Source organism: Delphinus delphis, chromosome 3, assembly GCF_949987515.2.
Source record: "Delphinus delphis chromosome 3, mDelDel1.2, whole genome shotgun sequence".
NCBI classification, from domain to species: Eukaryota; Metazoa; Chordata; class Mammalia; order Artiodactyla; family Delphinidae; genus Delphinus; species Delphinus delphis.
The window spans coordinates 134,646,133-134,659,291 of record NC_082685.1 but is presented as its reverse complement, the minus strand read 5'-3'; the positions used below and the strand labels follow the sequence as shown (position 1 = coordinate 134,659,291).

Below are 13,159 nucleotides of genomic sequence, written 5' to 3'. Positions count from 1 at the left end.
AAGAGGGTTGAATTAAGCGTGCACAGCCTAGGTAGGGCCTCAGGTTCATGCATTTATGCAGATACAAAAAATCATGAAGAAAAATATCAACAGATCTGAGTCCATACATACTTCACACTTTTTACTTGAAAAAATAGTGAACGCTAAGAGCTAACACACTTATGAAAAAGTGTGTTTTGCTACAAACTTAATTACATAGAAGCTCATAAAAATTGAGACAAAAAACATGAAGATCATCACAAATTAATAGAGGAAATGAATGCACAATTCACAAATATGGACCTATAGTTAGTAAAGAAACATGAGAAAATACTTAGTCTCACTAAAAATCAAAGGAAGCTAAATGTAAAAGACTTTTATAAAATTCACAAAGATGGGTGGAAAGAATGATCACGCAACAGACATCTGGTCATTCTTATAGTAAGTATCAAATGCCTGCTATGTAACAGGCAGTACACTAGACTAAGATACAACAGTTAACACAGACAGCCCATGCCTCATGGATTTAGACTCCCTGAACCTCGTTATTTCACTGATTACCTAGACTGAGATGCATCCACTTGATGAAATTTTAAGGACCATATTTGTGATGTAATGGGTTATAAATGAAAATAATGCAAACAGAACATTGATCATATGCGATGTGAAAAATGATTCCATGATTAAAATAAATTTCAAAAATGCAGCTTAATATTGCCCCTATACCCAATGTGCACAAATTTGCATACTAAAAGCTCTGAGAATCCCTAAAACTGAAGAAAATGACTAGCCTATACTTAGAGGGTTTCTCAAATGTATCTATCCATGGTGAGTCTTTATCTCTTTTTAAAAATGGTAACATTTTTCTCATCCCTTGAAACTAATATTGCTCGAAAAAAGGTACTTTAATATATGCTATTTATAGCTATGTAAAAATAAACTTTACACAGGTGTGTGTATGAGTGTACATATGCACATACATGTATATTTACATGGATATATGTGTGTATATATATGTATAATTTTTCAAGTAGTATAGTTAATATTTATGCATTTTACTGGAAGTAAAGTATCCCGCATACAATTTGAAAAGGGAAGGAAGTAAAGCCTAGAAATAAGGAATAATTGATTAGAAGGAAAACTAACATATTAACAGTAGGCTAGGTTGAAAGAATAATAGGTGCTTTTTCCCCTCTTACTATAGATACATCTCTAAAAATAATGGTTCTTAAAGTGAAATTACTTTTGGATTATATAATGATAGTAACAAGGCACAAATACTCGATCAGATCAATTCAGTGATTCAACTCTAAAGATCAGTATCCAAAAATCTCAGAGAATTTAGTGATTCTGCTCCAAAGTCAATGCGGAATATTCCTTTCACCACTTTAAAGGAGATACCCCAATATTCTGGTTATAATCCTGGAGATTACATGGAAATGGATTCCTTTTCTAAATAAAAACTGTATCTCTGTAGCCTTGTTGCATCAGTTGACTCCTGGATTTCTAATGGTGCTCTGAGGAGCTCTGGAGGTTGCAAGAACATTCTTCAGAGGGATCTGCAGGAGGCTGCGCTGTGATGAGAGTGTCTCAGCAGCTGGGATTCCAGGCCTCCGAGTACTGCTTTAACCAGAACAGCAGCTCCATTTTATTCTTTTATGTTTGGGGGCTCTCATGTACAATTTTCTTTTTAAAAAAGAAAAGATAAAAGGAATTACTCTTGAAATGTTTGAAGGCCATTAGTCTACAATTTTAAATTCACTTCTTTTCCAGAATACATTGTACATCATTTTACTCTGTGGAAGAATTAGCATATGTAAATAGAGTACAAATCCAAACAGTGTAACGTAAACCTTTCTTTGTTCAAAGATTCTGAATGCTAACTCCTATAACAGATAAACCATAAAATTAAAGTGACTTAACATGGTAGGCTTTTATTTCTAACTCACACAACTGTTCGGTTAGAATGTTTGTTGGGCAACTGTGTGATCACTGAGGGAACCGGATTCCGTCCACCACATGAGTCTGCTGTCTTCAATACTGGCATACAGTAGAGGGGAAGGGAGAAAAGGAGAGAAAGAGCGCCTGTTTCTTCATCAGCTCAGCCCCTTTCCACTTTCTGTCCATTGGTTAAAACTAGTCTTATGGCCTGACTTAAACAAAAGGGGTAGAAATGTCGCTTGCAGTGCAGTTGCTCCCAGGCAGTAGTAGCCCTATACCTTGAAAGCAAGGGGTATGTAACTTCGGTGGACAGCAAGGAATTTTGCCAGGGTAGTTACACTGTTTCTTTTCAGTTCGGTTAACACATATATTAACAAAAATATTCTGTTAATTAACTTCTTTACCCCTACATCCATTATTTTCATTATAATTTACTTAAGTCCACTAGTGAAATTATTGGCAAAACAATGCATTTGCTTTTTTTGGTAGTTTTGATTGTTTTGAAGCGTTGGGCACAAGGTTTTTAATTAAAGTATTTGATTGAAAGGGGAACATTATTCAGGTTATTTTGTATCCATTTGTGCCTTCCTTGTTGTAGTGAAAAACACATGATGTAAAATTTACTCTATTCATCATTTTTAAGTGCACAGTTCAGTAGTGTTGAGTATAGTCACATTGTTGTGAAGCAGACTTCCATAACTTTTTCATTTGCAGAACTGAAACTCTATACCTGTTGAAAAACTCCCATTTTCTCCCTACCCCCATCCCTGACAACCACCGTTCTACTTTCTGTTTCTGTGAATTCGATTACTTTAGATCCTTCACAAGTGTAGGCATATAGTATTTGACTTTTTGTGACCGGCTTATATCACTTAGCATAAAATGTCCTCATGGTTCATCCATTTTGTACCAGGTGACAGGCTTTTCCTTCTTTAGGGTGGATAGTGGTTCATTATACGTGTATACCCCATTTTGTTTATCCATTCACCCGTCAATGGATATTTTGGTTGCTTTCACCTCTTGGCTGTTGTGGATAATGCTGCTGTGAACATGGGTGTGCAAACATCTCTTCAAGATCCTTCTTTCAATTCTTTGGGACATATACCCAGAAGTGGGATTGCCACTTACAGCAGGATCATATGGAATTTCTACTTTTAGGTTTTTAGAGGAACCTCCATACTGTTTTCCATAGTGGTTACACCATTTTACAGTCCCATCAACAGTGCACAAGGGCACAAATTTCTCCAGCTGCTCACCAACACTTTTTATTTTCTGTTTTTTTGATAGTAGCCATCCTAATGATTGTAAGGTGATATCTCACTGTGGTTTTTATTTGCATTTCTCTGATGACTAGTGATGTTGAGTATCTTTTCATATGCTTTTTGGCCATTTGTATGTACGGCTTCTTAAAAGAAATGTCTATTCAGTTCTTTTGCCCATTTTAAAATTAAGTTTATATGATTTTTTATTGTTGAGTTATAGGAGTTCTTTATGTATTCTGGATATTAACCTCTTACCAGATAAATTATTTGCAAATATTTTCTCCCATTCCATGTTGTTTTTTCACCCTCTTGATTTTGTCCTTTGATGCATAAAAGTTTGATAGAGTCCTATTGTCAATTTTTGTTTTTGTTGCCCATGGCTTTGATGTTATATCTAAAAAATCACTGCTAGATCCAATGTCGTAAAGCTTCCCCCTGTTTACTTGTAGGAATTTTACAGTTTAAGGTTTTATGTTTACATTTTTATTCTATTTTGATTTAATTTTTGTGTGTGGTGTAAGATAAGGGTCCAGCTTCATTCTGCTGCATGCGTATATCCAGTTTTCCCACCCTCATTTGTAGAAAAGACTGTCTTTTCCCCATTGAGTGGTCTTAGCACCCTTGTCAAAGATCATTTGATCATACATACATGAAGGGTATGTATTTTTACAAAGCTTCAAATGCATCCTATGACATATAATTTTTTAAGGTATTTATAAGATTGTACCAATTCATGGCCCCAAAAGTTTCAGAAAAGGCTCTTTCTCAGGATTCTTGCTTGGGTTTTACTATATTAGGAGACCAGATAATGCTGAAGACAATTTGTATCTGGGTTACGGTGCATCTTTCTGGATGAGTATGAGTATGGGAGAGGAAAACAAAAAGGAGGGTTTTAATTTGTCTTTATTATTATTATCTGTTGCTTGGAATCCAATTTACTGCAAACACACACACACACACATAAATGGAATAGTGTGGTAGAAACATACTAGCTGTTTCAGTTCTACTGTTTTCTGAGTAAGTCCTGTGGGTATCTATGTCTGTGTACTTTGGAATGTGTTACTTATAGATCCTATACCCGATGGCTTGAGTGTTGCTAATTATTTTAGGTCACTGGAAATTCTGGATGCTGTGATTGGGTGGATGTGTTTTGTGAGTATACACACAACATAGTGAGCCCTACTGTCATTAGGTCAAAATACCCCCTCGTTAACCATAAGAATCAAAAATTGTCCTACTCTTACTGTGCATTTTTTAAATGCCTGTTTCAAAACTTTCTGGAAATATCTTTCCCTATAAAGATTAAGTCAGCTGCTTCCTTATGAAGTCTCTTGTCTTTACCCTATAGGTACGTCCGTTCTGATGAGCTCTGTCCGTTTAGACCGTATCGGCTTTCTTGATTCAGTTGCTAGAGCGTGTTGTTTTTGGGAACTAGGGAGGGGAGCCACGCTCTTGACTGCTGTGTCGCCTTGCCTCTTAGTGAATTGTGCGAAGGAGTCATAGACGCGCATAGGCATAAAGCCATCTTATTTAACAAATCAGAGGACATTAATAGCCTTTGTCAGAGGAGAGTAGGAAGAAGTAAGATGGTGTCAGGAGATTTACTGTCCTTGGGGCATGTCAGATTCATTTTCTGCAGTTTCCTTCCCCCGGAATGGTTTCTCCCCAGTTAGTCACGTCTCCGTCTCCCACTTCGCTCAGGTCTCTGTTGAAATGTCACCACATTTCCTGACCACGCTAAAATCGTCCCCCCTACGGCTTAAGTCTCTAATGCCAGCTTTATTTTTATAGCATTTAACACTGCCAGACACTGTATGTCTTTAAGCATATATTTAACTGATTTTTCAGCACGTCTTCTCCATTGAAAGGAAAATTTCACGAGACCTTTTCAAGGACCTGCCTTGTTCATTGTCCTTCCACAGAACCTACAACAATGTTAGCATGTAGTATGTGTTAATGACAAAGACATGTTAAAGACAGATATGAAGACGTGAGTAGTTGGAAGCAACACGTATTAGTCACTTTAATATGTGTCACTTTAAATAACACATATTAAAGTAACTTTAAATATTAGTTACTTTAAATTAATAGTCAGGTTTGGTCAAATTTGATCTAAAGTCCCAAATTACAGATTTCAGAGATCGCTAGCCATCCTGAATCTTTCCTAATTAACTACCATGAGAGGGAGAAACAATGGCAAAGCATTTGATGAAATCTGAAGGGTAGTAACTATCTTATGTATGTATTTCAAGGTGGTAGATCTACTAGTATCCATGTGTAGGTCCGCATTGGAATCTCCTAGAAAAGTTGTCATTTTCGAGCCATATCCTTCTGTGGTAGATCCTAACAATCCTCAGATGCTGGCCTTCAACCCGAGGGTAAGTAGTCGTCCTAGCACGTCAATCACAAGTTTCCTTTAACGATAACTGAGATTTGGGTCTCATTAGCTTTCTTCTTTCTTAGCTAAATTACTGTCTCATCGTATCCATGATCTGTCACGAACTCTGTATCCATTTAGCAAATATGATTCTTTTTCCACAAATTTGATTTACTTCCACCTTGTCTTTCATGTATCCTGTTACTTCTCCTCTCCTTTTCTCCTTTAAAATCATTTTCCTAACTTTGCCTTCATGAAACTAGACCCATTTAATCCCCTCAAATTCTGATCTTTACACATCCCATCTGCATGGAAGGTAGGTAAATAACTATAATAAATTGGTTTATAATGGTCAATATGATTATTTTCATTTCATCATATATTTTTTGAGATTCTAACTTATGTAATCTCATTTTAATTTTAAGGATCATGGGTTAAGGGACAAATTTTCCCTTTTCTTTTGTACTTTTAGTTCATCCTCTCTTGCCCTCCCCTCTCTCCCTCCCCAGTTATCTGAAGGTTAGTGAAAGTTTATTTCGTATTGTTGATCAACTGACATTTCTTGAGAAAACAGTTTTATAAATATTCAGGGAAGTTTGGCAGAATTCTTCTGAAATAACATGATTTTCAAATTACATGAGAGCCCAAATTGCCTTAGTTTCTATTACTATTCCTCTTGAAATCATTTTATGGAAACAAGGACTATATAAAATTCTCTTGGAAACACTTTCCCTCCTTCATAAGTGGCAACAGTGCACATATTTTCAGTGTGCTTTAAAATGAATTATCAGTTGAGTATATGGTGTCATTTACACACTTATTAATCATACTTGTTTGGTAACAATCTTCCAATCAAAAGGAACTAAAAGCAAAATGAAACTGTAAGATTTAAAGTGGATTTTTGTGTTTTAGAAGGATTCTGTGCTTACTTTATTCATCATGGCTTAATTTTTTAGTGGTGACAACAAGAATCAGGAGCCTGATATCTTTTGTGTATTTATAGCTTTTCCCCTGTAAGCTGAACATCATTTTATGTATTTACACTAAAACTGACATTATTTTCTTTTTTCTTCCCTCTGACTCAGTTATAAATCCTATGTCCTTGAGCCATCTTATTAAAGTCTTCCCTTTTTTTTTTTTTTTTTTTTTTTTTTTTTGTGGTACGTGGGCCTCTCACTGCTGTGGCCTCTCCCGTTGCGGAGCACAGGCTCCGGACGCACAGGCTCAGCGGCCATGGCTCACGGCCCCAGCCGCTCCGCGGCATGTGGGATCTTCCCGGACCGGGGCACGAACCCGTGTCCCCTGCATCGGCAGGCGGACTCTCAACCACTGTGCCACCAGGGAAGCCCAAAGTCTTCCCTTTTGTGTACACAACACAGTCATTGCTTTCAAATTAACCCTGATGGAAAATTCAGGTACAGAAATAATATGTCTCTCAAGTAACGTGCAGACTTGCAAAGGCTTATGGTGAATACTATTTTTTCCCCCATTCAAACAGAAGAAGAACTATGATCGAGTAATGAAAGCATTGGACAGCATAACTTCTATTAGAGAAATGACACAAGTAAGTTTATCATCTTGTGGTCTTGTACAGTTCAGTTTTGCTTGAGTGAAATTATATTTTTAAAATATCTGAGAGTACTGGCCATGTGGTGAAATGTAGACTTTTCTATTATATGAGAGTATAATTAAAATCATAAAAAAATGAAAATTGTTTTGTACTAGGATGTCTTAATTAAATTACATCAGTGTTTTGACATGCTACCACTGTGACTTTGGAGGGTAATTGCATAATCATAATCTGAATGCTCGGCTCTCAAACTCAGACAAGAATTTGTTGGAATATCTTAAGGTAAAAGTTAAATCTGGTACCATCTTCCTCGACTGCCAATTTTAATTAATGGTAGTACTTTCAAAACATTTTAATGTTAAAATCAAAACTAATTTTCTGTCAAATGTAAATTACACGTAAATAGTTTAGATGTAACACAGAATCTCAAAAGAACTTTGGAAGACACCAGACTCCTTGAGAGCATGAGTTTATATTTTTGACCATTAGGGAGGTTTTGGTGGAAGAGTTTGATGAGCAAGGATCAGGGTTTATTATGAAAGTCCAATATATCCCTGGGCAGGAGTCCAGCACTTGGAAAAGCACATCTTATTGAATTATTGAGGCCTTTCTACTGCCAAACACTTGGAGAAAGGTTTGAAGCTCATCATTATAAGTAGAAATTAACAATCTAATTGACAATACCACACATTATGGGTTGAGTTTGCATATGGTGGTTTCAAGGCTTGCACTGCCTCTAGAGGCCTTTGCAAGTTTATGGTAAGTATTACTCTGAGTCATTGCCTTTCTCTGGGGAGGGAGGGAACAGTGATTTCTCCAGTCTTGGGGCCCACAAAGCTTCTGTGCCACTCCCCCGCCCCCACTACCCCATCTACTCCATTTGCAGATGTGCATCCAAAGTACATTTTTTAAAAAGATTTATTCTTTCTTAAAATTTATTTATTTTATTTATTTATTTTTTGGCTGCATTGGGTCTTCATTGCTGTGTGCGGGCTTTTCTCTAGTTGTGGCGAGCAGCGGCTACTCTTGGTTGTGGTGCACAAGCTTCTCATTGTGGTGGCTTCTCTTGTTGTGGAGCACGGGCTCTAGGTGCACGGGCTTCAGTAGTTGTGACTCGCAGGCTCAGTAGTTGTGGCTCACAGGCTGTAGAGCGCAGGCTCAGTAGTTGTGGCACACGGGCTTAGTTGCTCCACGGCATGTGGGGTCTTCCCGGACCAGGGCTCGAACCCATGTTTCCTGCATTGGCAGGCAGATTCTTAACCACGGCACCACCAGGGAAGCCCAAAGTACATTTTCACATTCCCAAATTTGATTCTTGGTTCTTTTGATAGTTATTTATTTATAAAGTCAAATACTCATTCATCCATTCAACAAATGGTATGTGTCAGACAGTGGTAAACAAGAGATCCTTTAATTCACAAGTTATATTATTTGCTTAAAAGCCGTCATTCTTTCCACCTGTTTTTCTGTGCCCTTTCTACATTATCAGAATTCCTTTTCAAGCAAACATTTATTATTTGTATAAGGAAAAGAAAACAATAAATGCATTTCCACTTAGGGGGAAAAAAGAACCTATTGCAGTACCTTACATACAATTAAACATTTTTGGTCACCAAAGACTTTGGTATAGGATATTTATACTATACCGTAGATCCAGAGCATTCTTGCATCTAAAAATAGCTACAAACCCTGACTCTGGGATCAGCTCTGTGCCAAGAATTGCTTCCTTTATTCTGGGTCATGTGTAAGCTATTTTAATAGGAGGCAATGGAGATGATTGCGTGTCAGCTTGGGAAGTTGGAGGCCCATGTGGTATAATTTGCTCATCAGTGACGTGGCCTGCAACCTTGAGCAAGTTGCTTAATTGCTTGATGCCTCAGTTTCTTCATTGCCAAGATGGTAAATAGTAATGTTGGCTTCTCCCTCAGTGTACACTTCATAGGGATGCTGTCAGGTTTTATCCTGTCAAATTCTTTAAACTTCTCCAAATAAATATAACATTATACTGGCCTAAATTGTCACAGACAGATTACCTTTCTTTCTAGGAAAATGTTAATTGTCTGGGTGAATTCCTTTTAAATATTTGTTAATTGTTAATTGTCTGGGTGAATACTTTTAAAAGAAGGGGTCATCGTCTTATGTAAATTTTGTCCAATTTTCTCATGTAAAGATCTACCCGAAGTCAGTACCCTCAGATATGAGCCTGAGTAGTAGCTATTACAAGTTTCGCTTTAATGTTAGTTAAATGTTAAAAATGTCAAAGAGAAACCAGACACTTGATAAAGGTGACAAGACAGATTTATTCAAGTACTGCAGTAGGGGAGAGAAACTTGCCGTGTGAGCTGAGATCACCTCCGAGTAAGGCAAGGTGACCGAGATTTTTAAAGTGAAAACAGAGAGGGAACAAAAAGGGGCTACAGAGAAGTGAAAATAGGGGGGGGCTCTGGGGAAATGGAAATTTCAGGGGGGATAAGAGAATTACTGAAAGGTTAACTGTATGGGTTGGTACCTTTTGTGTTTTAGCAACATTGGGTTTTCTTGAGCAAAGACTCAGCAGTGGTCCAGGGACTTCCAGCCTAGTGCATGGAAGCCAGGCTAAAATTCCATTGAGCCTCTTATCAAAACGTTCCGGCAAGTCCTTTGTCCTGCATGGAAGGTCAGAGTTCATATCATCTTGGGGAGAAGCAACTAGGGTAATGGTTGCCATTATCATGTCACAACCACAGGTCTTCACGTTTAACTGGATAAGGCATACCTGTTCAATCTGATTTTCCTTTTGCAAAAAAAGAAAAAGAGAAAAGAATTTTTAAGAAAAATCAAAACGTATAATGACTTTTTTTTCAGGCACCGTATCTGGAAATCAAGAAGCAGATGGATAAACAAGACCCCCTTGCTCATCCCTTACTGCAATGGTATAAAATTTAGTTTTCCTCTTAATGAAAACAGCATCACTTCCTACTGCCTGCTTTAAGGAAAAAAAAAAAAGCCTATGTTGCAAGACCTGCAATGCTACAGTTCTACAAGCCTGTGAGGCCTGGGGATTTTACAGTCCAAGAGTCCTTAAGGACTCTCACTTTAATTAAAATTTGGACATCACAAGGGGAAGAAAGTGCTGTCATATGCACTGCAGGGATATACGATGCAGTCGACAGCAGTTTGTTATCTATCATTTTAAAAATTTTGATTGGTTAGATTACATGGTGAAGCCATTTTGGCTCATTTAATTTTCTAGTGTGATAAAACTAATTTTCATCTAATTTTCTGTGCGATAAAACTGTTTCAAACACTTACTGAAAATCTCTCTATAATGTGTGTTTTGCATAATTTACTTCCTTAACAAAGATAGTGTAAATTTGATAAACTCTGTGTTTGATGACTGCAGATGAGGCACTGTTTCAGAGAAAGTCGGGTAAGGCACACAGCATTAGTCCAGGCTAACCCTAGAAAAGAAGGGTTAGGCTATAGTTGAGGGGTGGGTTGAGAGCTCCCCTTGCTCTACAACACTTACTTCAAATAATTTGCCCTCTGGTTTCTCATCTGCAAAAAGAAAACAGGAGTATCTACTCACCTACTCACCGTACCTATGGGGGTTTTAGGTGCGTCTCTTTGATATCACTGACAACTCAAAGACTATGGAATTTACCATGATTATCAGGCAGTAATACAAATGTAAAGATTATAAGAAATTGGTCTGAATGAGTACTTGTTCCATGCTACAGCCAGGAAGTTTTTTAAAAAATATGTAAAGATGGGCAAAGGAGGAAGAGGCCACCTCACGACTCTTAAATACTTAACTTTCACTTAGGCAGAACCTTACAAAACACATTTAATATAGTCTAGTAAAACCGTGACAAGAGTTAGGTTTTAGAAGTCTTTCTTCTTTGTATGTTTTATAATCTATCTTTAAAATTCTGACGAATTGAGTAAAATAACACATAGTTTTTATTTTAACTTTTAAAATTCTCCTATTAAGTCATATTCAAAATGAAGGTAAAAATTTCAAATATCTAATCTCTTTCTTTTTTTCCCTGAAGTTAGCCTGATTGTTCACTTTTAATTATTTGTGATCATTTCCTTCAGCTTGTTAGTCACTCTTCCTTCAAGGAGGAGAAAATTTACCAACATGTTTTACAGTTTTTTTAGTTATTATTTTCTATACTGCAAAGCATAAAACAATTAGTCCTTTCAGATACCTGAGGTTTTGATTTTTTTTCAACTTCATTGTCTACATAGGGTGAACAACAGTTTGTATATAAACCATCGTATCAGCACAAATATCCTCAAATATTTAAAGAAAGGAAAAATATCTTCATAAAAACTCATTCTTAGTTAGACAGTGTAGGGAGAAGCAGATGTATGAATCAACTTCTAAATTTTGTATTTAGATTACCATTATTTGAAAGCATATTCATGTTCACTTTGCTGACATCTGAGGTTGTGGTTATTAAAAATTATATCTCTTAAGTTTTAAAGAGCTACGTCTGTGTTTGGAGGTTTAAGTATCTTGTTTATTATATCAGCTCTTTAAATTGTTTCAGGAAGCAAAGCAAAATGATGTAATTAAGTAAAATTGTTACTCAATTTAGTTTATGTCACAGCAAAAATAAGTTTTAATCACTTGCCAACAGGGGAAAAACACTTTAAATATATGTGGCATATATTTGTGACTGATGACTTATTTTAATTAATTTCAGGGTTATTTCAAGTAATAGGTCACATATTGTGAAACTGCCAGTTAACAGGGTAAGTTGTTTTTTCACATATACATACAGAAATGTGAGGGACACTTACTAGTCGGGAGAACTGACCCCTGTGATTTTTAGGCAGCCTCTCCAGGAAATGGAAGTTAACTCAGGCCAAGCCTAATTCTTCAGTTAGAAATGACCACATGCGCCCCAGCTCTAAATTTCTCCAAGATATCAATTTCAGGCTGCTGCCCTGAACTTTTAAGTAAATGAGTCAATGTGAAATCATTTAGTTATTCCACATGTGATAGAGAGGACATTATCTAGAGATTGACCAGAAAAAGGTGATGTGCTTTTTTATCATTGTCAGTTTAATGTTGGTACAGCTTTACTTTTCTATATTGGAGAAGATATTGCCTCCAGATAGCTTACTTATCGGCCTAATATGCTTACAAAATAAAGAAAAAGCTAATGGACTCTGATTTCAGTTCTGATCGTCACCTAGGAGCAGTATCTAAAATCTCAGCTCACCCATCTATGAATCTCTAAACTATGAGATTCCTATATATTGGATTCCTGTATAAGTACATATATTCTTAGGTGAAAGGGCAGCAGTTAGAAAATTTTGTTAAGCGACTGATTCAAAAGATTTTGTTTCAATTTTTTCCATGAGCAAAGTGGGAAACTATAATTTGAATGTAGGCAATTTCTAATTTTACAAATATATGTAAATAAAGCATGATGATGATAATTTTTGCAGTTTTAAAATCTTGAACTAACTTTTCTGCTTAGCAAATTCAGATATTTCCCCAGTTGAATAGCTGGTGGATACTTAGGGAATTCAATAATAAAAGTCTCAAAAAGAAATGTAATTAGGAAGGCAGATCTGCTTGAATGTGATTACATAGCATATTCCAAAGCTAAATATAAATGACTTTGGATTGTCTGTCTCCTGTTCCTTTTCCATTAGCCTAAAGAATTATCCTTCAAATCAGCAATTCCATGCGATTTATCATTTATGCAGGGTTTTTGTCAAATGAATGCCCTATTAATCTAAATTATTATGGTTTGAAACTAGATAATTCTTAAACCAGTAAAGTTTGAAATTGTCATCAGCCTGATTGTATGTTAAATTTGACATGTTTTCCTGCATCCTTATTTTAAATGGCAGCAACTGAAGTTCATGCACACTCCCCATCAATTCCTTCTTCTCAGCAGTCCACCAGCCAAAGAATCCAATTTTAGAGCTGCTAAAAAACTCTTCGGAAGCACCTTTGCATTTCAGTGAGTATGGCTTAATGTTTAGGGGTGTGTGTCACCCACTTAGTCTTCCAGAAATGTGTAG

At 36.5% G+C, this 13,159-nt stretch overlaps 1 protein-coding gene across 2 annotated transcripts in view; it reads left to right on the top strand.

The window, feature by feature from the left end:
- Positions 1 to 13,159, top strand: part of PARP8 (poly(ADP-ribose) polymerase family member 8) — a 178,133-nt gene that overhangs the window by 148,010 nt on the left and 16,964 nt on the right. For both annotated transcript variants that reach the window (XM_069540613.1, XM_060009513.2), the window contains 5 exons: positions 5,435 to 5,560; positions 7,058 to 7,123; positions 9,974 to 10,041; positions 11,824 to 11,872; positions 12,986 to 13,098. In XM_069540613.1, the coding sequence (XP_069396714.1) occupies positions 5,435 to 5,560; positions 7,058 to 7,123; positions 9,974 to 10,041; positions 11,824 to 11,872; positions 12,986 to 13,098 (422 nt within the window). The remainder of the gene's footprint in view (positions 1 to 5,434; positions 5,561 to 7,057; positions 7,124 to 9,973; positions 10,042 to 11,823; positions 11,873 to 12,985; positions 13,099 to 13,159) is intronic.